General features: G+C 53.3%; 2 protein-coding genes and 1 long non-coding RNA gene across 4 annotated transcripts in view; 2 read left to right on the forward strand and 1 right to left on the reverse strand.

The window, feature by feature from the left end:
* The first annotated feature begins 613 nt into the window (after positions 1-613).
* Positions 614-18,859, forward strand: SLX4 (SLX4 structure-specific endonuclease subunit). Of its 2 annotated transcripts, none has more exons than XM_025416711.3 (14): positions 614-953; positions 2,359-2,583; positions 4,258-4,435; positions 5,375-5,587; positions 7,614-7,819; positions 7,918-8,240; positions 8,809-9,046; positions 9,411-9,496; positions 10,307-10,453; positions 11,032-11,201; positions 12,157-14,330; positions 16,300-16,399; positions 16,937-17,344; positions 17,798-18,859. In XM_025416711.3, the coding sequence occupies exons 1-14, from the start codon at positions 614-616 to the stop codon at positions 18,189-18,191; spliced, it is 5,202 nt and encodes a 1,733-aa protein (XP_025272496.1). In that variant the 3' UTR covers positions 18,192-18,859. The 2 variants fall into 2 exon arrangements, with proteins under 2 accessions (XP_025272496.1, XP_035573130.1); XM_035717237.2 differs by having other exon boundaries at positions 16,303-16,399.
* Positions 1,666-11,032, reverse strand: LOC112640457 (uncharacterized). Its single transcript, XR_003124039.3, has 2 exons — positions 10,526-11,032; positions 1,666-1,940 (listed from the first exon to the last, which is right to left on the reverse strand). It is a non-coding gene; the product is annotated as an uncharacterized LOC112640457 (long non-coding RNA).
* A 1,603-nt stretch (positions 18,860-20,462) lies between the features above and the next one.
* The window catches only part of NLRC3 (NLR family CARD domain containing 3), a 39,202-nt gene continuing 32,966 nt past the window's right edge, over positions 20,463-26,698 (forward strand). Inside the window, exon 1 of the mRNA XM_025416712.3 lies at positions 20,463-21,272. The gene's annotated coding sequence lies outside the window, so the exon portion shown is untranslated. The remainder of the gene's footprint in view (positions 21,273-26,698) is intronic.

Here is a 26,698-nt window from a genome sequence, read left to right on the forward strand (position 1 = left end):
GTAAAAACAATACTCTTCCAAGATGCTCATGTTCCTTGATGGGTTACTAGATCCTTCCTCTTGTGTTGTGTTGTGATAAACTCCCCATGAGTTTGTTGTCAACCAGGCTGTACCTGAGTATTTGACACAGGTATTGTTATTCTGAGGACTTTGCCCATACTCCACATCCTCTTGTACCTTCCTGGAAGAAATGGCATAGAATGCAGTGTCTGTCTAATAACATTTAGATGTTTTTGATTTTTCACAGATGTGACATTAAATAAACCAATGTGCTTTACCATTATGGAGATCTTGGAGAATCACCCGAGCATGGAGTTCATATGTATTCTATCTCAGAGGCATCTGTTGGACCACAAAAGCTCTCAGATGTGAACTTTGAACGTGCTGTTTTAACAGGGACTCAATCTGAACAAAGACATTTTGAATCCTTATGAAGGGAAAAGCATTACTTTTTGCTCAGTTGTGCAAATTCTCCAGGTGTCCTAGTGAGAAGCTAAGAGGAGCCTTAATGGAGCTGCAGGTCTGAATGAGGCCCTGCTAGGCTCATTCTCGGCCCCCCAGATAGACCTCACACCTCAGAAGACCACCCGCAAGCCTTAAAGCTGGTCAGAGGATGGATGAGTCAGATGATGATTTTAAGGAACTCTGTGCCAGCTTTCTCCAAAGGGTGAAAAAGAATGTCAGCAAGGAAGTGTTGGGTGAAAGAAAGGGACAAAAGGCCTCAAACAGCACTCAGATAAGCAAACCGAAAAGGACCAAACCAACTGGGACCAGGGGCAAAACCCTTCCAGGCCCGAGGGAGAAGAAAACTTGGTCTGGCAGCCAGGCCCCAAGGACTAAAGAGCAAGGGGCCCCCAAGCAGCAGGAGAGTGAACCAGCTCCCCCCAAGAATGGAGAGGGAAGTGTGCTTGCCTCCACTCCACTCCAGAAGGGTGCACAGACCACCCAGACAGGTAACTGTGCCAGAACCACTGCCAGGATGTTTGCAGAGGTGGTGGTACTGTTTTTAAGCAGGGGTCCGAAAACTTTTTGAAAAGAGCCAGAGAGTAAATTATTTTGGCTCTGCAGCCCCAGTCTTTGTTGCAGCTTCTCAACTCCCTAGACAATATGTAAGCAAATGAAAGGGCTGTGTTTCAACAAAACTTCATTAACAAAGTCAGGCAGCCTGCCTGAGGACCATAGTTTGCCAACTCCTGTTTTAAACAATGGTCATAAAAAATTTAACCCCTGCGTGAATATTCTACATGATTATGTTTGGGGCCCTCTGCTCTTTTAGAAGTTCCAATTAATGTTTACATTATGTAGTTGATGCAAGTTATGTGAACACCAAAACTAATGCTGCTTCTCTCATTTTCTTGAATTCAGTCCAGAGTGGGTAAGTCATGGTGGTGCAGGCCAGTTGGGTAAGGCTGCTCAGAAGGCGGTAGGAAGCTGCCAGAGAGGTCTCAATCCCCGAAGAATCTCCAGGTCCTTCCTTTCTCCTCTAAACACCTTTGTTCTTTTCTTTTTTCTTTGTTCGTTTGAAGCGGGTTTCTTACCCTGCTGCCCTTGGTGTACTGAACCGTATGTTTACCATGACTTCTTCAAGCAGAACTGAGAACCAACCTTGCATAGGATCTTTGGGCTCCTGGGTTCTATTTCTAAATGTTTCTCACCTTCACTTCCTGATCTTAAATGGTATTTTTTATTAGTGTGGTCAACGTGCTGTCTCAGTGGAGTAGTGGTAAAAACTTAGCTCACAGAGACTGTTGTAAGGCTTCAGTAGTGTTACTGAAATGTCATTGGTCCTTCATGCCTCTTTGGGAGCAGTGAAAGTTACACATGATTCCCCAGAAGACCACACCCCCACACACCTGTGAAACTGGCATAAAACTGCCAGGGCTTCATGAATCCCCGCCAGAGGCCATCTGTGGACCCTGCGTTACAGGAGGACTTCTGACCTAGGAAGATAAAAATGTTTGTCATTAATATTTCTTTAATAACAGCTTCATAGAAAGAATTCACATTCTATAAAATGCACCTTTTTAAAGTGGACAGTTCACTGGTTTTAGTGTAGTCACAGAATTGTGTAATCACTATCACTAGCTAATTTTAGAACATTCTTATCACTCCAAAAATAAACCCTGTGCTCATTAGGAGTCACTGCTGTGCCCCTCTGTCATAGATATTTATGACAGGTCTATTTATATTACCTCCAATGGTGAAGTTACCAATAGTTGGTCCTATTCACTGTTGAGAGTTAAACCTAAACTAGTTGGTAAACAACCCCTTGAAACTTGGGTTCAACCTGTATCTGGGGGAAGAGTCCTTGTTTCTCCATCTAGAACAGATGACTGTGAATATTTTCCTCCTTGCCAGAGGCTGCTCCGGACAGCAACTCCCAGCCCCCTCCTTCCTGTCTGACAGTGACAGCGCCAAGTCCCTCCAAAGCCCGGACGGCAGAGTTGGTTGTACAGCGAATGCAGCAGTTCAAAAGGGCAGACCCTGAGCGTTTGCAGCATGCTTCAGAAAGGTGCTCCCTGGAGGCGACGCTTGAAGAAAACACCCCACGGGGCCCTCCAGAGGAGATGACAGCAGGGCATGGTATGATGGGAGTTTTATATATTCAAAGGATAAGTTTGAACCCTGGAGAAAGAGGGGCAGGAAGGAACCCGCATTCTTGAGTTGCGTGGTCGGGGTGGGTGCTCTGGCTGGCACCGTACCTTGGCCACTTCATTGTATTAGCCAGAGAATGAAGGGTCCCTTGGGTCATTTCGCATTTAGCTTCTTTGACAAAGGACCTCTTCCTCTTATTTTGACTTTTTATTATGATATTTTTCCCATACAGAAAGGTAAAAAAAAAAAATATTACAATGAACCCCCATGCCCTCAATCTGTATTTAACAATTATTAACATTTTGGCATGTATTTTTTATTTCTCCTAAGTATATCTGATTCTTCTATACCATTTCAAAGTAAGTTCTAGATGTCATGATGCTTCTCCCTCATACATCTCCTACATGATCACAGTGCTGTTGTCACACTTGATTCCATAATACTGCCTGGTGTCCAGTTCATATTAAAATCTCCCCACTTGTCCCAAAGACAGCCTTATAGATGGTTTCTTTTTTTTTCTGAACAAGGATTGGTCAGAACCATAAGTCCCACACACTGCATCTGCTATAGTTCAGTAGTCTTTTAAAGTCTAGATTCTAGAACAGTCCCCTTGTCCTGTTTTTTTTTTTTTTTTTCCATGATACCAACTTTTGGAAGAGTCCAGGACAATTGTCTTTTTAAATTTCCCACTTTTAGATTTGTTTGATTGTTTCCTCATAGTGTCACATAACCACTTCCTGTAGCCCTGTGGTATATTACGTGTGAGTAAACCAGAGGTCTGGGGGGCCTTGGGTGAAGGCAGCAGGCACCAAGCGTGCAGGTGCCATGCAGGTGCCATGCAGTGCACCCTCCACCACCCCAGGAGGCACGTCATACCCCTGGTTCTGTTCTTTCCCCCCAGAACAATGTGAGCCCTCCTCTCTGGTGAAAATACACAGAAAAGAAATAACTAGGAAGAAACTGTATCGATGGACCTGCAGCTACAAACACATAGTCTCCTGGTAGTGGGTTTGCAGAGTTCACCCTGGGAGCACTGAGGATTCTCAGGCTACCTCTAAGGTTCACACGGGCAGAGGGGACATCCACCATTGCATCACCCCCTGTGACTCCACCGGGGTGCGTTGGAGTTGCTCAGCTAGGACACGAGCTCAGCACTTGCCCTGCGTGTGACTCGGTTGTTTGCATCAACCTTCAAAGCATTCCCAGTAATGCTCAGGGCTCGAGACAGAGAAACCATTTCTTTGTTGAGAAAAAAATAAGGCACCAAAATGAGGTGCGATGCTTTTCTGGCTTCGGTGGGAAGATAGGCCACAGGAATATTCAAGAACTGGGGACTTCGGAAGGTTTCCGCGTCTGTGAGTGCCAAGGGCCTCTCTAGCAAAAGGTCATAGCAGTAGGAAAGGCTGAGCTTTGCAGGGGAAGCCTGTGCTCCATGGAATGGGTGGAGGCTCAAGCAGGAGGGGACAGGAACGGTGCGTCCGCCAGGGCCTGGTTGTGACAGTGGCCGAGGCGCTGCCACCTCACGGGGCCTGGGAGCAGCGCGCAACGGGAGGCCTCACGGGCGGCTGCCCGGTGCTGGGTGACGGTGGCCGCGTGTCCGCCTGGTGCTGCAGGAGCGTGGGCAGCAGGGCCCAGCCCTCACTCCCCTCCCTCTCCCCCCAGGGCCGGGCTACGGGCTCCTCGTGCTGGAGAGCACCCTGCAGCAGGGCCTTGGGCCCCACGGAGCAGCCACAGCCACACCAGAGGGCAGCCTGGAGGAGGCAGGGCTGTTCTTCTGCCAGATCTGCCACAAGAACCTCTCGGCCATGAATGTGACGCGAAGGGAGCAGCACGTGAACCGGTAGGAAGACAGACTGGGCGGCCGTGACCAGAGCACCTCTGCATAGGCCTCAACCTAGCCCTGCCATTTCATTGGACAGCTTTATTGAGCTGCGATTCCCATATTATGCAGCTCATCCTTTTATTTATTTTTTAAAGATGTTATTTATTCACAAAACACAGAGAGGTCGAGACCCAGGCAGAGGGAGAAGCGGGCTCCCTGTGCGGACCTGATGCGGGACTCGATCCTGGACCCAGGGTTATGGCCTGGGCCGAAGGTGGATGCTCAGCCACTGAGCCCCCCAGGCGTCCCAGGTCATCTTTTTAAAGTTAACAATTCAATGGCTTTTATTTATTATATTCACAGAATTGTGCAACCGTTACCACAATAAGTTTTAGAATATTTTCATTACCCCCAAAAAGAGACCCTGTCCCCATTAGCGCTCACTGTTCATTCCCCCACTGCCATCCCCTCGCAGGGGCTAATATACTGTCTCCGCGGACTTGTCCGTTGGGGACGTAAGCGGAGTCACGTAAGATGTAGCCTTTTGTGTCTGGCTTCCTTCCCTCAGCGTAGTGCTTTCAAGTTCAGGTTGGAGCACGGATTGGAATCTCATTCCTTTTTACAGCTGAATAATATCTTGTCATATGGACAGACCACGTCTTGTTCATCTGTATAGATTGTCTCTGACTTTTGGATTTTGTAAATAGAGCTGCTGTGACCACGTGTTTCTCATGTTAGAGTATCTGTTCTCACTTCCTTAGGGTACACATTGCCACTGTTTGCCATGTCCTTGCTCACTTCAGCCAGCAGATACCTAAATTTAGCATTAGAAGCTGACTGCAGGCTATGTGGAGGAGTGGGCTATGGCAGGACAGGCTGGGCCCACGGCCTGTCTATGCTGACGTGGATGCACGTTACTGGGGAGAAGGTTCTCTTATGTTTACTGTCTTCCTCCAGGTGCTTGGATGAGGCTGAAAAGGCACTGACACCCTCCATACCTCGGATCCCCGAATGCCCAATTTGTGGCAAACCCTTTCTCACCCCAAAGAGCAGAATCAGCCACTTGAAACAGTGTGCAGTGAAGATGGACGTCGGCCCCCAGCTCCTGCTCCAGGCCGTGCGGCTGCAGACAGCTCAGCCTGACGGGGCCTGTAGCACACAGGCATCAAGGTGAGTCAGAGGAAAAGGAGGAAAATCAAAGAAATACTTGGATTGTTTCTTTTTAAAGCCTTTTGTATTATTAGAGAACAGTAGAGCCTGAGAACCCTCCTTGATTCTGGAAATGAGATGTGAGGAGGAAATCCGGCAGAGTCTCCACCAGGACTGAGGAGGAGACAGATTCTGTACCCTCGAAGGCCTTGAAATGGTCCACGCAGGTGTCGTCTGGAGGAGGGAGGAATCTGGTAACACACCTGATTGTGTCCATTCACATGTGGTGTGCCACAGCTTCCACCTCCGTGCAGCCCGAGTCTCCTACCATTTGGTGAAGAAGACTCAGTGAGTTCACACAGTTGGTGAGACAGAAGCACAGGCCTTTTTTTTTTTTTTAAACGTGCATGAACTAAATGCTTACGTGTTACAATAGGAGGCCTTGCTCCTAGCTGGTGCAAACCACAGGCACATAAGCAGCTCAGCTCCCCTCCCTACTGCCCGTGGTGCTGTGGATGCCGCGTTACAGGAACCAGTGTAGGCTCTGCACTTCTGTAGGTTTGGGACTTCAAGAGCAAAGGGAAGGCCAAGAGTGGTGGCCCTGTTTGTCCTGCCCACTGCCTTGCACACAGGTTGTGGGCATCTGAGCCAGGCCCATGGTGAGACTGGGGTGGACACAGGTGGGTTCTTAGCTGGTGAGCCTGTCCATATCGTAGCACATCAACACTAGCATCTCAGAATCGGAAGCCTTAAGGCCCTAGCACAGACATTACGTAAGCCGTCACTTGCCTTCTGCGAGGACTGGATGGAAACCACCTACTCAGATGAAATATATCTGCTTTTTAAATACCTCTGAGAAGGGACACCTGGGTAGCTCAGGGGTTGAGTGCCTTTAGCTCAGGGCACGATCCCAGGGTCCTGGAATCGAGTCATACATCGAGATCCCTATGAGGAGCCTGCTTCTCACTCTGCCTGTGTCTCTGCCTTTCTCTCTGTGTCTCTCATGAATAAATGGATAGAATCTTAAAAAAAAAACAACCTTTGAGAAGAGAAACAAGATGTGTGTGGGTCCTTCTAGAAGGTTGATAAAGTAGAAAAACTATAGCAAATGGATACCCTCACCAAGGCTTCGAGCCTCCTCTGCCAAAGGCCAAGCCTGGGGTATATGGAACTCTGGAGTAGTCAGATGCTGGGACAACCCCTTGCCTTCTGGGAGGAGAAGGGAACCTGTGGGGTTCCCAGGAACTGGAACAGAATTAGGAGTTGCTCAGATCTTCCAAGGTGATGCCTGAGATTCTTGAGCCACCCCTGGCCCAGGAGAAAGCATGAGCTTCTATAAAGGGTGCTTTTCGTAGCATTCTGACAGCTGGGTTGAGCTCCAAATTTCTCTCTCGCCTTTGCCCTCCTATTTCTTGCTCAGTCTGTTGGGGTTCACCAGGTGGTCTAGGTTCTCCAGCTGGAAAATCCTTTAAGACAATCTCCAAGTCAAATGAGCTGCTGCTATACACTGACCTCCAGGCTGGCTGACCATGTTGGTAGTGGAAGCTGGGAAGCCTTTCCTTCGGGCCTGGGGCAGAGGCGATGCCTACAGGCCCTGCAGGAGGAAAGGGATCCTGTCATGGCTAGTGTGGCCAGGACTGCCTGAGGGGCACCTGAAGGATTGATGAGCAGAAGTTGGTGGAATCCAGGAAGCTGACTCCACCAAAGGGTTTGGCCACACCTGGAGTGTGCAGGTACCACTCAGAGCTTGATACACCTGCCAGGAACTCAGCAGGGTAGTGTCACATGGAAGGACCAGACCTCCCCTCTCTGGGGCGCACTGAACTTGGCCCAGGATCATGTGACCTTAACATGAGGCAACAGGATGAGCACAGTGAACTCCCAGAGCCATTGATGCCTCTGTTTAATGGGTCTGTGTTTATCCCTTTTCTCTTCCCAATGCAGAGGAGATGGGGTCTGGGCCTCTCTGGTCCAGCAGGGATGTTCCTGGCACAGGAAGTGCTCACACCCTGGCCTCACTAACCTTTCTGTTTGGCTGCTTTTTAAGCTTCAGCAATCACGGAGGTTTGAAGCGGAAGGGAGCCACCAATAGGAAGGAGCTGCAGAAGAAGCGGAAGGTCAACGAGCCCGAGGTGCCATCTGAAGACTTGCTGGTGGCCATGGCTCTGTCCCGGTCCGAGATGGAGCAGGAGGCCGTGCCCCCCGTGCTGAGACTGGAAAGCGCTTTCTCCGAGAGGATAAGACTGGGGGCAGGTAGGTGCGGCGCCAGGCTGGCACAGCCTCACCACTCCTGCTGGGCCTCAGGGTGTGGGGCAGCTCTGTCACTGACCCTGTGCTTCCGTTCACCCCAGAAAAGAAGAGTCGCAAGAGGAAAGCACCTGCCTGCCCTCCCCTGTTGTTACTCCAAGACCCGGAGACCACAGGGAGGCAGACCGAAGACCGGGTGGCCCAGCTCTTTGCGGAGGAGATGGAGCTGTCCAGCACACCGCCACTTCCTGCGAGCAGGATCCTACAGGGGGAGCTGGAAAAGGCTGGCCAGAGTCTGCAGCCGCCTGGAGGGAAGAAGAACTTTTTGTGGGAGGGCAGTGCCCTGACTGGAGCCTGGGCTCTGGAAGCCTTCTACACCACAAGCCTGGTCCCTCCCCTGGTGCCCCAGCGGTCTGCCCCTGCCGAGGTGTGTCCCCCCTCTGGGTGCACGGTGGGCTCTGGGGAGAGGCTGGCAGCCAAGACAGCAGGACGGGTCATCAACAGAAAGTCCAAAAAGGAAGGAAGGATAGGAAGTCAGGTGTGCCGGCTGTAGCGTGTTTGTCTGTATGGCAACTGATGGCTCTCCTGGGGAGAATGGGAGGACCCCTGGTTCCCGAATGTATCCTGTTCCCGGAGAGTTTGTTTGAAATGCAGTCCAGGGCCCCACCCCCAGGGGGCTGGCATACTGGAATCTGAGGAGTTGTCCCCGTGCCTGGGGTGGGGCCCAGGAGCCAGACAACCCTGATGCAGGTGGGCCTGGAGTCACTATGTGCTTGAGGCCATTTAGATAACATTAGGGGGACAGGACCCTCAGAGACTGTACATGTAGCTGCAACAGGCATGGCCTTCACTGTGACAGAGAAGCCTGCTGGTAGACGGTGATGGGAGAAAAGCTTCCCAGGGTTGCTCTGGGTGTGGCCGGCATTCTCAGGACCCCTCTGTTTGGTGGCTGCTGTAGTGGCCACAGGGTTACTTGGCTTCCTGACTTCTTTCAGGGTCTTGCCCAGGACTCCACGCTGCCACCTGTGCTGCTTGACCAGCCAGAGCTGGGTGTGCGAACACCACCTCGCCACAGTGCCCAGCCTGTGGGCTGTGGCCCCCAGAACCCATCACCCTCTGCCAGCCAGAGAGAGCACCAGGCCCTGCAGGACCTTGTGGACCTGGCAGGAGAGGGGCTGAATGCCACCCCGTGGCCCTGCAGTGGGGGCTTGGCCAGCTCAGGAGTGGCCGCAGGTGAGAACCCAAATGGTTTGCCAGGGCTGGCCCTGCCCTCCCACCCTTCCTCCCTATGGCTGTGGTGGGACCAGTTAGTCCTTGTGGTGTGGGGACAGCTGCTCCAATCTGAGGTCTCCTGGCTTGTCCCCAAATAACGGGGAGAACACAGTCTCTGTAAGTGCTTTGGATGTCGTACAGGTGAGTCCTTCACAATTTTCTCCAACTTTAAGCAAGGACAGAGCCCTTTTCAGAGCCAGTAATCAGGTAAAAAGCATCTTCAGGGAGCCTTTGGGGTAGGCCAGCTGACACCTACTGGCGTTTCCCAGAGATTGACGTTGCCAGGAGGTGATTGTTCTTTTGATAACCTGAATCCTCTTTTCAGGGATGGATGTGTCGTCCACTGGCCTTCCACCGACTGGGTTTGTCCTGCCACCTGAGAAGCACCTGGAGGGGGGCGGCCAGGCTTCAGTAAGCACCGGGGCACCTGCTCCCCACTTGTGGTCCTGTGCTTTGCACAGTCCGCTTACAGTCAGCCTCCAGAGCCGCACACGAGTCTGCTGGCCCCAGAGACAGCCCTTGACCGAAACCAGCCGAGAGCCCGTGGGAGCCTCCTATCCCCCTCAAGGGCTCTGCCATGAGGCTTTGTCCCTCTGTCATTGAATTCTGAGGGTACCTCAGCCAAGCCCTTGGAGCCTGTTTGGTCCTGAGAGCCGGCAGGGATCCCCATTGCTCTGGGAGGTGGCCCCAAAGTTTCACTCATTCGCTCAGGACGGACTGCCTCTCTGATGTGCAGGTCCCTGGGTGGCCTCCAACTAACGCTTTACATGCTGGAAGTCGGGCTTTCATCCTGTTAGTGTAGTGGCATCAGCTACATTACCTCATCACGGTCTACCTGGCGACTGTGGCAGGTAGTCAGAGGGGGACCGAGACTCCTCTCAGCCGGGTACCCGAACATCATGGGCTCAGCGTCCCTGCCTGACGCATCGGGGCTGCACACGGTGCTTGTGAAGTGCTCGGCCCTGTGTGCACCATGCTTGGCCCAGCTGTGGCCTCACTGCGGCCATTGTGCCTCCACTTGCTCGTCCCTACCCCACGTGAGGCCAGGGGACTGGGCATAATGGAGAATTTGGGAAAGAAGCTAGCATGGTGCTGTTTTGCACCGCAGAGAGCCTCAGGGCAGCGGGAGGTGGGAGCCAGCATGGGAGCCCTGTGCACAGGAGCTCAAGGCGCTCCTGAAGTTGGGGAGCTTGCTTGAGCCAGTGTGCACCCTCCTTCCAGCTCACCCTCGGTTTGCTGCTGGCGGACTTCAGGGCCATGGTCAATAACCCACACCTGAGCGATATCCAGCTTCAGACGGACAGCGGAGAGGTGCTCTACGCACACAAGTTCGTGCTTTATGCCCGGTGCCCCCTTCTCATGCAGTATGTGAGTACGGCCCATGCTCCTTCTTTCCATGCCTCCCCCACACCCCTGTGCACCCCCCACGCGTGCACCCACCTCCCTCCTCTGTTACACTTGCGGCAGTGGGGAGACAGATTCCAGGTGAGGTGGTGGTCCGAGGAGATGAGTGGAGGATTGGGGAACATCAGATTTCTCGACTGAATCAAAATCCATTTTCTGTAGAACGGTTCCCTTTTCTTCTATTTCTGTAATTATGAGGTTGTCATCGACCTCTTGAAGGCTGAGCTGCAGACAGATCTTTCTGTGCTGACCTGTACTGACATGCATCTGATTTGAATGTTGTGCTGCGGCAATCCAGAAGCCAGCTGCTGGTCTCCACCAGAAAGTTCTAGTGCCTCTGATGTGTCTGTCAAGAGGGAACTAATGGGGTGTTTGAATGTCTTTCACAGTCTGATTTTGCAAACAGAAGTTTGAGGGCCTGACCGCAGAGTTCCTGACCAGCAGGCTGGTGGGACCTGGCCAGTGCCGGTGCTGGGACATACAGAGCCTCCTGGGCCCTCTGTGTTGCCCCATATCACACCCATGTTTTATTTCATTCTCAGGTGAACAGTGAAGGCTTCTTCGCTGTGGAGGATGGCGATCTGAGGAGTCAGCGTGTGCTGCTGAGTGACGTGAGCACCGAGGCCATCCATGCGCTCCTGCACTACCTCTATACCGCGGACCCCGGCGTGCCTCCCCAGCTGGCCCCCGACCTGAGCGCTCTGGCCCACAGGTCCGAGTGTCTTTGCCATTTACCTTCACAGCATCTCACGTTAGCTGCTGAGGATCAGCAGGTTGGCGGTTCACAGGAGGGTCAGGCCTGCGTCCTTCCTGCCCTGTTAACCCCAGTGACTCGGCCTGGGACATGGTGACTGGCAGTCTGGCCGGAGCGGACACTGGCAGGAGAGCCCAGCACGGATTGAGGACAGCCTCTGCCGTGTCATGTGGCTTTTAGCTCCCTGTGATGAGAGGGTGTGATGAGAGGGTGGCCCTCAGCTCAGCTGCCCCCAGACGCTGCCTCTCTTCCGTTGTTCAGCCATAGAAGCTCAGTGGGGGCTATTCTGTCCCACGTCCCAGAAAACAGAAGTGGGTAGAGTGTCTAGTGCAACTGCCATGGGTTAGCATGTATCCCTCTCATCCGCACAGCGTCAGGAGAGGTGGCAGGTGGCTCCACAGACAAGGTGTTCTGTCTCCTGACAAGGTTGAGGGCCCCTGGGATGAAGCCATATTCGCCCAAGGCCCTGGCATAACCTTGGGTGCTCTCCTGGGAAGGGATGAGCTCAGCCTCTGGGGTCCTGATGTAGCAGTCAGACCAGGGAGCCTTCAAGGAGGCTGCAGGCTGGCATGCCCATTGGGCCGGGCTGATGGGGACAGGTCTGGTCTCTGTGGTTTGCGTCAGTCACAGAGCCTCAAGTGCCTTTCAAGGCAGCATGCTCTCCTTGCAGCAGCACCATTCTCTTGTCTTCAGCTCAGCCCGATGTGCCCCTTTGGGCAGTAGAGTCAGTGAGCCCTGCCTTAAAGGTCCGGGAGTCTCTTTTCAAGCTCAAGGTGCTGGGGTGTTGCTGGCTGAGAGCACGGCCCGTCTGCTCGAGAGCAGGGAAGGGGTCAGGACCGACGGTCCTCACCTACGCTGGGGTGCCCAACCACCGCGTCTGCAGGGTAGTGATGCGTGGCATTTCCTCTTGCAGGTTTGGTGTTAGTGAGCTTGTTCTTCTGTGCGAACAAGCACCTGACATGACAGATTCAGAGGACACACCGTGGAAGGAGAAGGAAGACAAGGATTGTGAAAGCCGCGCGGAGAACTTCCAAGAACTCTTGAGGTCCATGTGGACAGGTGAAGAGGAAGAAGCAGAGGCTTTGATGAAACCTGAGGGTTGTGAAGAAGACAGAGAAAAAGTGAATGAGGCAGAAATGGAAGAAATTTATGAATTTGCAGCCACTCAGCGAGAGCTGCTCCGGGGGGAAGGGGCTCCAGAGATCAAGGAAAAAACTGACCCATTCGGGGAGGATGGTCCAGTGTCCGTGCAGATCTTAGGAAGTGACCAGGTTAGCGGAAGAGAAGAGGCCCCAGCCAAAAGGAAGAGCGCAAGACAGTCCACGCCCCTGCTGCTCAAGGGCCAGGGCGCGGGAGAGAAAGCAGGCTCCCCGGAGGGAGCGCTGGGTCGTTCCAGCTCCCCTCGCCCTTCTGGAGGCTGCGGGCCAGGGAGAAAGGAAGGTGCTTTCTGGCACTCAGCTGATGCTCCTGAGGCCCGGATGTTTTCATCAACTCCCAGAAGATGCCCTGGACCATCCCAGATAATGAGCCATCTCCAGGAAGACAATGACACCATCTCGGGAAAGGGGACGGAGAGCCCCTGTATCCCCACTCACCAGCAGGCACCCCCATGGCACCCGCCCCTGTCACAGCCCCCTCGGGGCCAGAGTCTCAGGGGTGAGTCACCCTTGCCAGTGCCCCAGTCACAAGGCAGAGCTTCCAGGGCGGCCTCCCAGGACTCACCATTGAAGCAGAGGAGGGGCAGGAGCCTCCTCACATTATTTAAAGATCCAGGTGTCCAGAAGGGCGAAGAACATAGTTCCCTGTTGGAATGCAGAAATAAAGGGATTCTGATCTCCCCAGAAAAATCTCCTTCCATCGACCTAACCCAGTCAAAACCTAGCTGTTTGAGCTCCAGATCTCAAAATACTCCATCCAGCAAGAACAAAGAAGATGAGATTATCCTTTTATTGGATTCAGATGAAGAGCTGGAGCTAGAACAAACCAAAATAAAGTCAGTTTTTAATGGTCCCTTGGAAGAAAGGAAAGTTCTAGAAGTTAGCCCCAAGCCTTCTGAGCTGTTTTCTGTGATTGACGTTGATGCAGATCAGGAACCTTTCCAAAGTCCAGCTAGAGGAGAGGCTTCACTGCCGTGCGGGGATGGGAGGCTGTCAGGGAACCGGGGCTCTGTGGGGAGCAGAGGGACCCCTCAGCTGCCGTGTGACCCTGACAGTGGCCCTGAGGGGGACAGCACCACGGATATGTCATGGTTCGTGCCTGCCACCCCACTGGCCAGCAGAAGGCGTGACTCTTCTTCACAGACCCAGATAACAGGCCTCAGGTCCCGGGCTCCAGTGGATCAGCCGGCTGAGGTCAAGCGCTGGACCCCATTAGAAAATAGGGGTGTGCCCGAAGCTGCAAGCCAGTGTTCCGTCATCACGCCCCCCGTGTCGTCCTCAGGCCTGGTCTCCGTCAGTGCAGGCAGCCCCGACAGCAGGAGCCCTGCCAGGCCCCACCCTGCGCACCCCCAGCGCTGCTCTCCGGCTCCCTGTCCCATCTCCCATCTGGCCGATTTCACTGGGCAGCCCCACAGGTGTTCGCCGCCAGGGCCCAGCCCACCGAGTCAGGTCATCACAAGTGAAGTCGTGGAGGTGGAGGACAGCGAGGACGAGCAGGAGGTGGCCTCCTGTCAGGCCAACAGCAGCCCCCTGCCGGACAGCGACCCTCCAATTCCGGTGGACGAGTGTCATTGGCATGTGGAGCCCCTGTCACCCATTCCCATTGACCGCTTGAACCTTGAGCAGACAGGCCCCCTGAGCACCAGCAGTCCGGGCAGTAAGGCAGGGGAGGCTCCAGACAGCAGTGGCTGCAGCTCTCCGGCCCTCCTGGGCACCCCCCCTGCCCGAGGGAGCTGCACTAGCCAGAGAAAGTCCCGAGAGAGGTCCCCTCGGGCCAGCGTGCCGTCGAGCAGCAGGCCAAGCTTTTTGAACTCAGCTCTGTGGGACAATTGGGATGGAGAGGAACAGAAGTCTTCAGAGCTCCTTCCTCCCGCCCAGACACTGAGTGATGCTGCTGCTGCTCAGAAATCAGAAGGGTTGGAGACGCCAAGTGAGTAGCGGGGAGGGTGGTTGTCTGTTAGGCCGTTTTATGCTAAGGGGCTGGAGGGGGTGGCAGGGCTGTGGCGAGCCCCCTCCCCACCCTCCCCTGCAGAGGGAGAACAGGCTTGCCATCAGACATGTTGCTTAACCAGTTCCTAAACCTGCCTGGATCCCATGGCTTGCCTGGGCCCTTGCTAAAAACCCCCAGCTGTGGACAGTGCTTCTGAGAGGCCACGGCAAACACCTTAAAATCGGGCAAGTGTGGTTCCTCACAGGGTTACACGGAGCGCTGCCATTACGGCCCAGCAGTCCCACCCCAGGGAGCTCATCCAGAGGAGGGGAAATCAGGACTGATCCCTTACACAGACTTCGCAGCAGCAGTCCTCACAGTAGCCACAAGTCCATCAGCTGACAAACGGATAAAGAAAATGTGGTCCATACATATGGTGGAGGATCGTCAGCTGTAAAACAGGTGTTAGCTCCTGGGTGAACCTTGAACACACGATGCTCAGAGAGGCACAAAGGACCACAGCGTGTCACTGTGTTTATAGGGAATGTCCAGGGTGAGCCAGTCTGTGGAGACAAAGTGGGTGAGAAGTTGCCAGGAGCAGGGATCAGGGGAGAATGAGGAGGGTGCTGGGTATAGAACTGCCTTAGGAGACAATGAAAATGCTTTGGAGCTAGAGGTGGTGCTTGCATTGTGAATGTATACTAAGTGCCTCTGAATTGTTCACTTTAAAATTTTATGTGAATTTTCTTCTCAATTAAAACAGCAGCCAGTGGGGTGAGTGTGAAGCGTCTGCTGTGTGAGCCTCGGCCCTGCCTCATCTGCCACCCCCAAGCCCATGGAGGGTGCACTTTCCCAGCTCATGTCATTATAAGAGACTATCAGAGCCCCTGTGTCAGCCCCTGCCAGGCAGCCCCTGGGAAAGCTGGGAAGGGGCAGGGCGCCACGAAGCTGTGACTGGTCGCAGGGAAGGGGACTGTAGGCAGAGGATCTGCCTGCATCCTGGTGTTTGATTTCCTCCCCAAATTCAAAACCAGCTGGGCATGACTGACCAGCACTCCCAGCCTTGAATGGGGATCAGAACTGCCTGGAGAGCTTTGTGCAACACACGTGGCCAGGCGCCTCTCCAGAGTAGAGACCAAGAATTTGGATTTCTAACCAGTTCCCAGGTGGTGCTGTGAGACCAGGGACCTTGGTCTGAATTTGAGGTGGGCTTCCAGGAGGTGACAGATTTTCGCAAATTATATAAAGAGTTCTGTGCTTTATTCGGGAGAAAGCCTATTCTCATTGGAGTCTCAGAGGGCTCCATCCTCCTAAAAAGGATAAGAACCGAACTCTATATATTCCTGAGTTGTTTCATTTGTCTTTAAAGTATTGATTCCTTTTTTTAAAATAACAGCCTTGTTGAGCTATTATTCACATACCATAAAATTCACCCTTTAAAATACACCATTCAGTGGTTTTTAGTACATGGACACTGTCCTGCAATGGGGGGGTGGGGAGTCCATCACGGAAATGAAGGAGCAGCACGGCGACTACAGTCGTTGGTATCACAGCAGCGCATGGTGACAGATGGTAGCCACAAAACCACCAAACCATACAGTTCAGTGTTTTTTATTACCTTAGTAGTATTGGGCAACCATCACAGCTAATCCCAGAATGTTTTCCCCTGCCCATTAGCAGTCACTCGGTGCCCCTCCTCCTGAGCCCCCAACAGTCATGAATCTATCTGCTTCTGCCCTGTTCCACAGCATCAGCACTGCACAAGGCTGTGGCCCTAACCACGTGTGATGCCTTCCAATGGGAAGACAGTTCGGGAGTCTCGGTGAAGGGGCGGTGGAGGTACCGCTCTCATGGAGCAGAACGGTGGCTGGGCTTTGTTCAAACGCAGTATTTTTCTTGGTGATACTGCTGAGCTCAGAAGAGGTAAATCCAGGTCCCTCGTGCTGAAACATGTTTCTTTTCTACCTAGAAGGTGCTCATCGGAAGAACTTGCCCCCGAAAGTGCCCATCACCCCAATGCCAAGGTACTCCATCATGGAGACCCCGGTACTGAAGAAAGAACTGGATAGGTAAGTGGTCCTGAAAACTTGCCCACAGGTGGTCCACTCCCTCCCATGTGTCCATCCTGGCTGAGGCCAGGAGCTGAAGGACCCGCCGTGGGGCTCTGGCAGCAGGAGCCCCTGGGGGATGGGAGCGTGTGCAACTGCTGTCTTTCCCCACACTGTTCCCCAAACCTCCAGTTCCCTGAGGAGCTAAGAGATGGGACTCCAGGTCCCCATGAGCTGATAGGTCTCCATGTGCCATGTGGATGGAGACGGGGCCCTGGCCTTAAGAGCCTGAATAAGAAGATCTGATTTTTTAAAAAACCATCAAAACTGTCACATCCCAATCAATACTGCTCATCACCTTGGGCACCAGGGCTGTTATCACTACCACCATCGCTAAACCTGGGAACGGCTTTTCTGGAATATTCTTCAGAGTAAGCTCAGTTGTATGCAGAATAGACACCCCTGAAAGCTCACAAAAGTTAGGCATTTAAGATTTCAGTTCCACAAAGTCATTATTTAATTTGCTGATAACTGCTCTGTGCTGTTTCCCCATTTCAGGTTTGGGGTCCGCCCTCTACCCAAACGCCAGATGGTCCTAAAACTGAAGGAGATATTCCAGTATACTCACCAGACTCTGGAGTCAGACTCTGAGAATGAGAGCCAGTCCTCACAAGTGCTCCCAGAGGCTCCGTGCAGCCAGACCCACACCAGCAGGACCTCCAGGGCTGCTGGCCGTGCCCAGCTCGGGGCCACTTCTGGGCCTCTTCTCCAAAGGTCCAAGGGGTCCACTAAGACCAAGGGCCCCCGAAATCAAAAGCAGCAGCCTGGTGGAAGCATCCCTCCGATGAACCTGTCACAGGCAAAGGAGGAGTCTCCAGATCCTGATGGTGACACCCAGCTCCCTGTGTCCCAGGAATCAGTGGCCTCCTCCGTGGACAGCAGTGACAGCTCCTTTAGCTCACAAAGGTAACAAGATGGGAGGATGGGGTCAGTGGTGTCATAGGTCCCCTGACCATGGGATCCATGAGTTGGCATAAGCCAGGCCTGATGCCGACGTTGAGAAAGCCCATTGCCTTCTGGATTTAACCCAAGGAAAACCCAGTGGGGCTCAGGGCAGTCCCCTGTGAGCCTCCTGAGGAGACCGTTGGAGCACCTGGAGCACCATGTGCTCACCCCACCGGATGCTCTTGGGAGGGGGGCTGGCTGCGGTAGTCGACTGTGGCCGAGGGTCAGATCCTGCTCAGGCTGGCAGCTGGCATACCAAGGACACAGCAGCCTGGAGCTTCCTGCATACCTCGCCCCCCGAGGCCGTCCATGCCGGGTGTCAGGCTCCACAGGGGACACAGAAACCAAAGGGTCTCCTGGTCTCAGGGTGCTGGAGAGGAGTGTCACAGAATGTTTTTGTCTGGTTCTTTTCAGTTCTTCCTGTGAGTTTGGAGTGGCCTTTGAGTCTGCAGAGGATGAGGAAGGTGAAGAGGAGGAGAGTGCATCCCAGACAGCCGTGCATGCAGCAGCCACGGAGGAGGCTGTGAGGCACTACATCCGCTCCAGGCCGGCCCTCTACCGCAAGGTCCTGCTGTACCAGCCCTTCGAGCTGTCAGAGCTGCAGGCCGAGCTGAAGCAGCAGGGCATCCGTGTGGCCACCGGGAAGCTGCTGGACTTCCTGGATGCCCACTGCATCACCTTCACCACTGCTGTGGCCCGGAAGGAGAAGCTCGAGAGGAAGAGGCGGCAGCCTGCAGCCAAGAAGAAGAGGGGCAGAGCCAACAGGCTGGTCCGCCCCTCCCCACCCCTGGCCGTGAGCAGCCTGTGAGGGTCTGCAGCCCCCCGGCAGCAAGCCAGGCTGCCGTGGGCGTCTCTGGACCTGGGGACCACCTCCACCCGCAGTGAAAGGGGCCATAGCACCAAGCTAGGGCAGCTGTCCCCAACTCCATTTCCTGGAATAGTGTTCGGAGCTTAGCACCTCAGTCAGCACCCACGTTTGTCTCCCTTTAACCCCCGCCAAGCCCCTGGGTGCTTGAGAAGGGCTGTGGGCGGCCACCAGGTGGCCAAGGTGTCCTCGTCCTGAGATGGCTGTCCGGGGCCAGCGGGGCCCTGCTCCATCCTCCTTCCCAGCACTCGGGCCATAATCTCAGCCTCCACCAGCACACCAGGTGTCCACCAGCCTCTCGCTGCCTCAGGTGCTCCGCTGGCCCAGCCTTCCTGCCCAGACATCTGTCATTGTCACCAGCAGTCTCCAAACTGGGCATAGCAGGAGGGCCCAGCACAGCTCTGAAGGGCCCAGAATACGCATGTTGTTTGTTAACCGGCTTTGCTGGTGTGTGGTAAGGCTGTCTCCAGCCTCAGGGGCGGCGTGGGGTGCGAGACGACCAGGGAGGAGAAAAAGTTTGTGTCTCTACATCCTTGTGAATGTCCCGTCTGTTTTAAATACAGTGCAGTCCATTTTATATGATGTGCAATAAAAACAGGAAGGCTTTACAAGTGTCTTCTGGGTGCCAAGGAGGGCAGCTGGCCGTGAGCCCCCTCCCACAGCGCCTGCACTGCCCCCAGAGCCCTCTCTGCAGGAGGCTTTTGTGCTTGCCTTTCACTGCAAGGGGTGACCCAGGCCCTTGGGAGGTGGGAGGCCACTGGGAGTCCTTACCTGGCTTCACTGGACAAGCAGCTCTGGGCACGCTGGGCACCCTCAGCCCTCGCAGGCATACCTGCCGCAGGTTGGTATGATGTTGGCGGAGGCGGTAAAACAGGTGAAAAGCCACAGGCCAGGGAAGGGTGGGGGGAAGCGAGCCCTGGTGGCCAAGGGCCTTGCCAGGCCAGGTCTGCGCCATGCCCCCAGGGGCCAGCGGGGGTCCGAAGGGGCCTGGCCAGCGCCCCAGCCCAGGCGAGAGGCAGGCGGGGGGCTAAAACCAGCACCGCAGTGAAGAAACTGCCCCAGCCAAGACCTGGCAGCGTCCGGGCTTCTCCCAGAAGCCGGGCCTCCCGGCTGGGCAACTACACCCTGAGGCCCAGCTCACGGCCGAGAAGGAAGCGGCGTGGCAGTGCTGCCCTGTCCCAGCACCTGCTGCAGGCTGGAGGAGGGCCTGGCCGTGGGGTGGACAGACGCTCCCTTCCAGAAGCTCTGCCCGGCCTGGTGAGCTGCACGACACTCCTGCTTTGCGGCGCTATGTCGCCACCTCCCAGGCCTGCCCCTGCCTGTGGCTGGCCCGGCCCTGGTCACTCAGGCCAAGGAGGGCCCGGCCCAGGTGGAGCTCTGGCGAGCAGGAAGCCTCGGGCTGCCTCGGCTATGGGAGGACAGAAAGCCCCGACGGGGGGCACATCCGTGAGAGACACCCCCCCACACACACACAGGCGCGCGGAGCTCGGAGCCATGGGCAGCCCTGCCCGGCCGCGGCCCGTGAGGCAGAGGGCAGAGCTGTGGCCCAGGCGCCGAGACTCCCACGGAGGAGGGTTTCCTCCCATGCTCAGGACGCCCCAGCTGTGCAGGGGGCAGAACGGGCCTCTCGGCCTCTTTCATGTGACGGATACCCACCAGGCCCCTGCGGCTTCCAACATCCTGTGGGCGGCCTGGTTTCAGACGCCCTCCCAGCACCTCAGGCCCAGTGAGCACTGCGCCAGCTCCAGGGAGGAGCCTCAGCGGGCTCCTCGAGGGCGACCCCATGCATCTCCGGGATGGGGGGGCACAGAAGGGTGTTGTTGCCTGGTGCACCTCTAACCTGCCGCCTCCGTCTCCGCCTCCTTGCCCCCCATCACATGCACACCGCTCCTGAGACTAGGCTGACAGGAGCACACAGCCCCTCCCACCTCCCTTTATCCACAAGCTGCTGCCTCATCTGAACCCACCACCCTCCTGCTCTACAACCATCCACGGCTCCCAGGTGGCTTGCTTAGGAGAATTGAGGCACCCACCGCTCGGCTCCCACCTCGTCCCCTGCTTCTCTCCAAGGCTCCCTCCCTGTCACATGTCCCTCCCATGTCCCGTACTCTTCCTGTACTGTAATGTTTCTCCTGCTGTCCACTCTGGGCATGCCTTCCCCCTCCCCCCTTTGCACTCAGTGCCACCCCCGTGCTGAGGCCCACCTCTGGGTCTGAGTGAACTGCCACACCCTGCTGTTTCAGGGTACAGCTGGCCTGCCTCTGGGGAGCACCTGTGGGGTACAGCTGGGTCGCAGGTGCCTGCTGGGTGCTGGAGGGAGGAAAGCAAGGGGGAGTAGGCAGGATGATGAGGACCACAGCCACAATAGAGTGCCAGCCTGGAAGCAGGGGGACTCTGCTCCAGATACAGCAGGGCCAGCTTCCTACTATGTAGCCTTGGGCAAGTCACTGAACGTCCCTGCAGCTAACCCCCGAACAACAAAGGTCTGCTGGTGGTGAGACTGTTTTCCTCTACGGCCTTGGCTGGACCTCTCTCCCGAGCATGACGTCCACAGGGGTCCTCAAATCCAGATCTTGGCAGCACCCCCTGCCTCTCTGACTTACAGAGCAGTGAAAAGAGCTGATCTGGGCAGCCGCAGATCATTGATTTGTCTGAGAAGCTGTTGGCTTTTGAAATGAGACAGGAAGGAGGGTTGAGGTGGAGCCCAGCACAGGAAGAGGTGAAGAGCCCAGCTGCCGTGACAGCGGTGGGCTTGGGGGACTGCAGGAGCTGGCGGGCCGCAACCGCGCTGCCCTGCACAGCCAGCGCCTCCCCACCCTCCCGACTGGGCCTTGCTCCTGCCTTGCACACAGATCCCGAGGGCTCGGGGCCCAGCTCTCCGACCACTGAGGCTCCCACGACGTCCCCACCACCACGCAACTGGCTCCGTCCACTGGAGCAGGGCTGAGCCTGGGAGTGCCAGGATGGAGCATCCCCAGCCCCCCAGTCTCGGCATCCCTAAGGCGACGAGGTCCGGGAATTAAGGTGAGTCCAGGCTGCCTCAGCACAGATGGCGGAGGAAGAAGAGACTGCATCAGTGACTTTCAAGGCCGAGCTGCTCTAGGGGGCAGTGGCTGGGTGGTGCTGAGCAGGTGTCCCTGTGGTGCTGGAGCTGCTGAGCAGGACTAGTTCACCACGTGGAAGAAACATATGCCCACGGACAGCCCACGACGGGCCAAGGGGACAAAGCCCAGCTCCCCAGGTACCAGTGATGGGCAGGGAAGAGCAGGAAGTAAACAGAAAGTGCTGCAGGCAGGCAGACATGAGGCCGAACAGGGCAGCCCAGGGGTGAGACTTGAGATCAGCAGACCTGAGCTCCACTCCTGGTACCCCTCTCCACCTGTAGGATGGGGGTGACACCACCAGACCTGCCCCAGGGTCCTGAGGGCCAGGGGAGGTGGTACAATCAGGCTGGGGCCCAGCACCAGTGTCAGCTCCACGAACGCCACCCCCATGTTGGGTGAGCAGCCCCGAGGGATCTCTTCCAGCCACATCTTTGGGTGGAAATGAGGCTCATCATTCTGAGAGAGACAGTAACCAGAGGCCTTCTCAGAAGAGGTGCCACTGAGCTGGGCTGGGGGTGGCTGCTGGCCATGGGGTCCTCCCCTATGGCCAAGCTCCTGGGTTCCCAGGGCTCCTCTGGGTCTCCTCAATGGGCTCATGCTTTCCCCGAGGTGGGGGCTCACTCTTGGCCATCATAGATGGGGGTGCAGGCTGGGTGCCCCTCCTCTGTCCCAGGGCAATGGCAGGAGGGCCATGTCCTGCAGCAAAGGTACCACTTCCTCCCACCTCTGGAAAAGGCGACTGGGTTTCAAGTAGTCCATACCCATGGTGCTGGGAGGTGGGATGAGGGCAGGGAGTCGGGAGAGAGGAGCATCCCAGAGGCCAGGCCGGAGGTCAGCACTGCGGGGCCCCCACAGCCAAGAAGTGCGGCAGGGGAGAGAGGCTGGCCGCCTGCACAGACAAAGCGATGGCTGGGAGGAGGGCCCTGGGAGGGCAGCAGAGGACAGGACAGGGCTTTTTGGCAGAGACCATGAGTAAATCGGACCTGTGTCTTCTCAGGGACGAGACAGGGTCTGATGACACCAGCACCAGGGAGCACAGGGCCTTAGCTGCGTCCGCCCCTACAGATGCCGCTCTGGAGGATGCTGGGCACAGGGAAGCCTGTTCCAGGGAGGGGCAGCGGGCCCCCCTGTCTGCCTGGCCTCGCCCCGCCCATGACAGCTCCACTTTCTACCCACTGACCAACTTCTGGCCTCCAGGTCCGCCGAGGCAGCCCGAGGCCCACTCACCCTCAGTCTCCAGCGCCCTAGGCTGGCAGGGCCTCCTGCCACTCTCTGGAGGCTGCCTGCACTGGGCAGGACCTACCTGATGTCCCTGGCGGCCTGCGGGCCCCAGGTCGCACTCCACTCAGAGGCCTGTGCAAGTTCCACCCTGCAGGGCCTGTCCACACAGGCGGCCAGCTAGCCGTCCCTTGAGGGGAGCTCTGTCGTCAGCCTCTCACGCTGGCCCTGTGTTTTAAAGTGTAAGTATATCTCACGTAACACTTGGGATACACTTACACTGAAAGAATCATCGTTCATCGGAAATTCAAATTTTACTGGGTATTCTGTATCTTAATTTGCTAAATCTGGCAACTCTAGCCCTGAGGTCAGAAGGGCAGAAAAATGGGTGTCTGATTCAGAGGAAGCAGTGGTTCCCAACACAGACAGGCTGATGGGACTTCAGGGTGCGAGCAGGAGAGTTTCACCCGCCCCCAGCTTCCCAGACACACTGGGGCCTCATTCCCCTCACTCTTGCTGCTGCTGCTGTCCCTCCTCTGTCACTTATCCGGCTCACTGGTCTGGTGCTTCTCAGTTCTGTCTGCTCATGACGATCGCCTGGGTAGCTTTCAACTACACACATGGTGAGGCCCTACCTCACACCAAACACATCTCTAGGTGGTTGGGCTGAGCCGTGGCTTTCTAAAATTAGTGCTCCACAGAAGCACAATTCCACTTCTGAGTATATATACCCCAAAAACCGAAAGCAGGGACTGGAACCGGTGATTTGTACACACCCGTGTTCACAGCAGCATTTATCCACAAAAGAAAAAAGGTGGAAACAACCCAAATGTCCATGGATGGATGAATGAATAAACTAAATATGGTGTGCCCACAAAATGGAACACTATTTAGTTTTTAAAAAGAAGGGAATTTTTATACATGTTAAAACAAAGATGAACTTGGAAAACATTACGCTCAGTGAAAGCAAGTCGAACACAAAAATTTCACAGATACTCTATGATTTCCCTTATATAAGGCCCCCAGAGTAGTCCAGTTCATAGTGATAAAAAGTAGATGGTGGGTGCCAGGGCCTGGGAGGAGGGAAATGGGAAGGTGGTGCTTAATAGGAGCAGACTTCCCATTGGGGGGATGAATCCTAGAGGTGGTGATGGTCTCACAGCTCTGTAAATGTACTTAGCACCACTGAATTATACATAAAAAATGGTTACAATGGTAATTTTTACGCTGTGCATATTTTAATCAAAAATCAAATTTTAAAATAGTGCTCTAGACCCTGTCTGGCCAGAGCTGAGAAGCGCTGAACCTGGTCTTTCTTCAACATGGTCCCCTCATGCTCCCAGCCACTAGCCCACCACCAGCATCAACGCAGTGTCACCATGGGCGTACCTGGACACCCAAGGACAGGAGGCCATGTCCATCCTGGGATGTGCCCTGACATCACCCAATCCAACGGCAGGACAGAGGCCCTGGCATCCTGGCCTCATACGCTAAAAAGCTGTAATAACATTGCTTCATCTGGGTTTAGACACATTTGGATCTGTAGACAGCTGCTAGCGCAACTTTTTTTTTTCAATTGAGGTATAACTTCCAGATAGGAAGGTGAACTCGATGGGTCCTTACATACGTATACTTGTGCATCTGTACCAATCAATGATCATACTGATCACTCAGATCAATGTGCAGAAGTTTCCAGTGCCCGCTCAGTCAAAACTGCCCCCAAGGGCAGCCACTATTTTGACTTCAATCATTTCAGATTGGTTTGGTTTGACATAAAACTCCCCATAAGTGGAATCACAGAGTATCTTCTCTTTGGTGTCACATTTCTTTCACTCCTCGTGTCTGTGAGGGGCAGTCACACTGCAGAGTGCGGCAGTAGCTTATTTTTTGTCTTTACTATGCAGGACTTGATTGTATGAATGTATCAAAAAAAAAAAAAGAAAAGAAAAGAAAAAGGAATCCCATTCTATTGTTGATGGCTATTGGTTGTTTCTACTTTTTTGGACACTATGACCAAAGCTGCTAGAACATTCTGATATAGTGCTTTGATGGATATAAACAGTTGTTTCTGTTGGGTATATACCCAGGCAGGGAATTGGTGGATCACACAAATATGTCTTATCAAAATATTTAGTCTTGTCACTACCAAACATTTTTCCAAAGTGATTTTAATTTGCATTCCTCTGATGACTAACGATATATATATATTTTAAACTATTTTTTTAAATTTCCTTTTTAAGGGGTAGGGGCAGAGGAAGAGGGATAGATCTCTTTATCTTAGGCAGGTCCACATGTAGCACACAGCCCGACGCAGGGCTCCATCTCACAACCCTGAGATCATGACCTGAACTGAAATCAAGAGTCTGATGCTTAACCAACTGAGTCATCCAGGCATCCCTCTGAGGGCTAAGGAAATTATCTTTTGTGACATATCTTCAATTTTTTTGGCTCACTTTAAGCTGGGCTGTCTCTTACTGATTTTTAAATGTATTGGAGACATCTCCTAGTCAACATTTTGCTTTCTCACCCTCTTCTCTTGAACAGATATCCCTAATTTTGATGAATTACAATATATCACACTTGTCTTTCATGGTAACTGCTTTTTTTGTGCTCCCTCTAGTCTTTACCTAGTTCAAGTTTCTGAAAGTATTCTGTATTTTTTCTAAAGGCCTGGCTGTGTTAGCATTCACATTTAGAGCTATGATCCATCTTGGAATAACTTTTGTGTATGGTGGGAGGGAGGGGGTCAAGGTCCATTTTCCTGTAAGAATATCGCAATTGGAGTAGCACAATTTAATACAAAGACCGTCTTTTCTCCATTGAACCGCAGTGGAGCCTTTGATGTAAATCTGGTGACCATATATGTGTGGGGTGGTGTTTGGACACTCTATTGTACTGCATTGGTCTATTTGTCTGCTCTTGTGGCAATACCTACAGCTCTCTATTAAGCCTTGAAATTCTGTAGTGTAAGTCTAGCTTTGCTCTTTTTTTTTTTTTTTTCAAAATAATTTTGGCTAGTTCAGAGTCTTTTGCTTTATGGATATATTTTTAGAATTAGCTTGCCAATTTCCATCATCCCTTCCTCACCAAAAAAAGCTTGCTGGAATTTTGATTAGGAAGTCATTCGATTTATAGATCAATTTGAGAAGAACGGACATTTTAACAATATTGTTTTCCAGTCCATGAATATGGTAAATTGCTCCTTTAGGTCTTTAATTTCTCTTAGTATTGTTTTGTAATTTTCAGTGTAGAGGTCTTGCAGATTTTTTGCTAAATTTATTTTTAAATACTTGCTTTTTAAATATTTTAAAATTTTACTTTCAATTTCATTGTTGCTAGTAAGTAGAAATATATATGGTCTTTTTTTGGTATTGACTTTGTGTTCAGAAATCTTGCTAAGTTCATGCTAAGTTCTAATCAACTGTAGATTGAATGAAACAAAACATCAACCAGAAAAGATTACTCCTAGACAATGAAAGTGAAGTATATACTTTACTTGCCTTTATATTATTTGTTTTTATTTTTTTTATTTAAGTGTTTTTAATAAGCATGTATTACTTGTATATTTCAATGAGGTAGGGAAGCAATACATGTTTGTTAGCAAAACCTAAGCAATTGATTTATTTTTATTTATTTATTTATTTTTTTAAAATTTTTATTTATTTATGATAGTCACACACAGAGAGAGAGAGAGAGGCAGAGACACAGGCAGAGGGAGAAGCAGGCTCCATGCACCGGGAGCCCAATGTGGGACTCGATCCCGGGTCTCCAGGATCGCACCCTGGGCCAAAGGCAGGCGCCAAACCGCTGCGCCACCCAGGGATCCCAAAACCTAAGCAATTGAAATTTGCAAAATAGGGGCTGGCTGTCTCAGTAGAGCATGCAACTCGATCTCAAGGTCATGAGCTCAAGCCTCACATTGGGCATGGAGCCTACTTAAAAAAAAAAAAAAGATAAGACAAAACAAATTTACAAAATAAAAAACAATTTCTTAATTGCATTGTCCTATATTTCCAGCTTTTCTATATATGGCCAGATAAAAATGGTATGTGATTATCCATCACTACGGGAAAAAAGTATCCTAATTCTCCACACCTTGATTTTTTCCACATAAAAATACACTATAAA

The sequence above is a fragment of the Canis lupus genome, chromosome 6 (genome assembly GCF_003254725.2).
Source record: "Canis lupus dingo isolate Sandy chromosome 6, ASM325472v2, whole genome shotgun sequence".
Taxonomy (NCBI): domain Eukaryota; kingdom Metazoa; phylum Chordata; class Mammalia; order Carnivora; family Canidae; genus Canis; species Canis lupus.

What these genes read in the sequence shown, in the direction of transcription:
- SLX4 (XM_025416711.3), top strand. Translation starts at nt 614, where the DNA reads ATGGATGAGTCAGATGATGATTTTAAGGAACTCTGTGCCAGCTTTCTC. An exon ending in TGCACAGACCACCCAGACAG is followed by an intron (nt 954 to 2,358) that starts GTAACTGTGCCA and finishes CCTCCTTGCCAG; the next exon opens with AGGCTGCTCCGGACAGCAAC. An exon ending in CTGAAGAAAGAACTGGATAG is followed by an intron (nt 16,400 to 16,936) that starts GTAAGTGGTCCT and finishes TCCCCATTTCAG; the next exon opens with GTTTGGGGTCCGCCCTCTAC.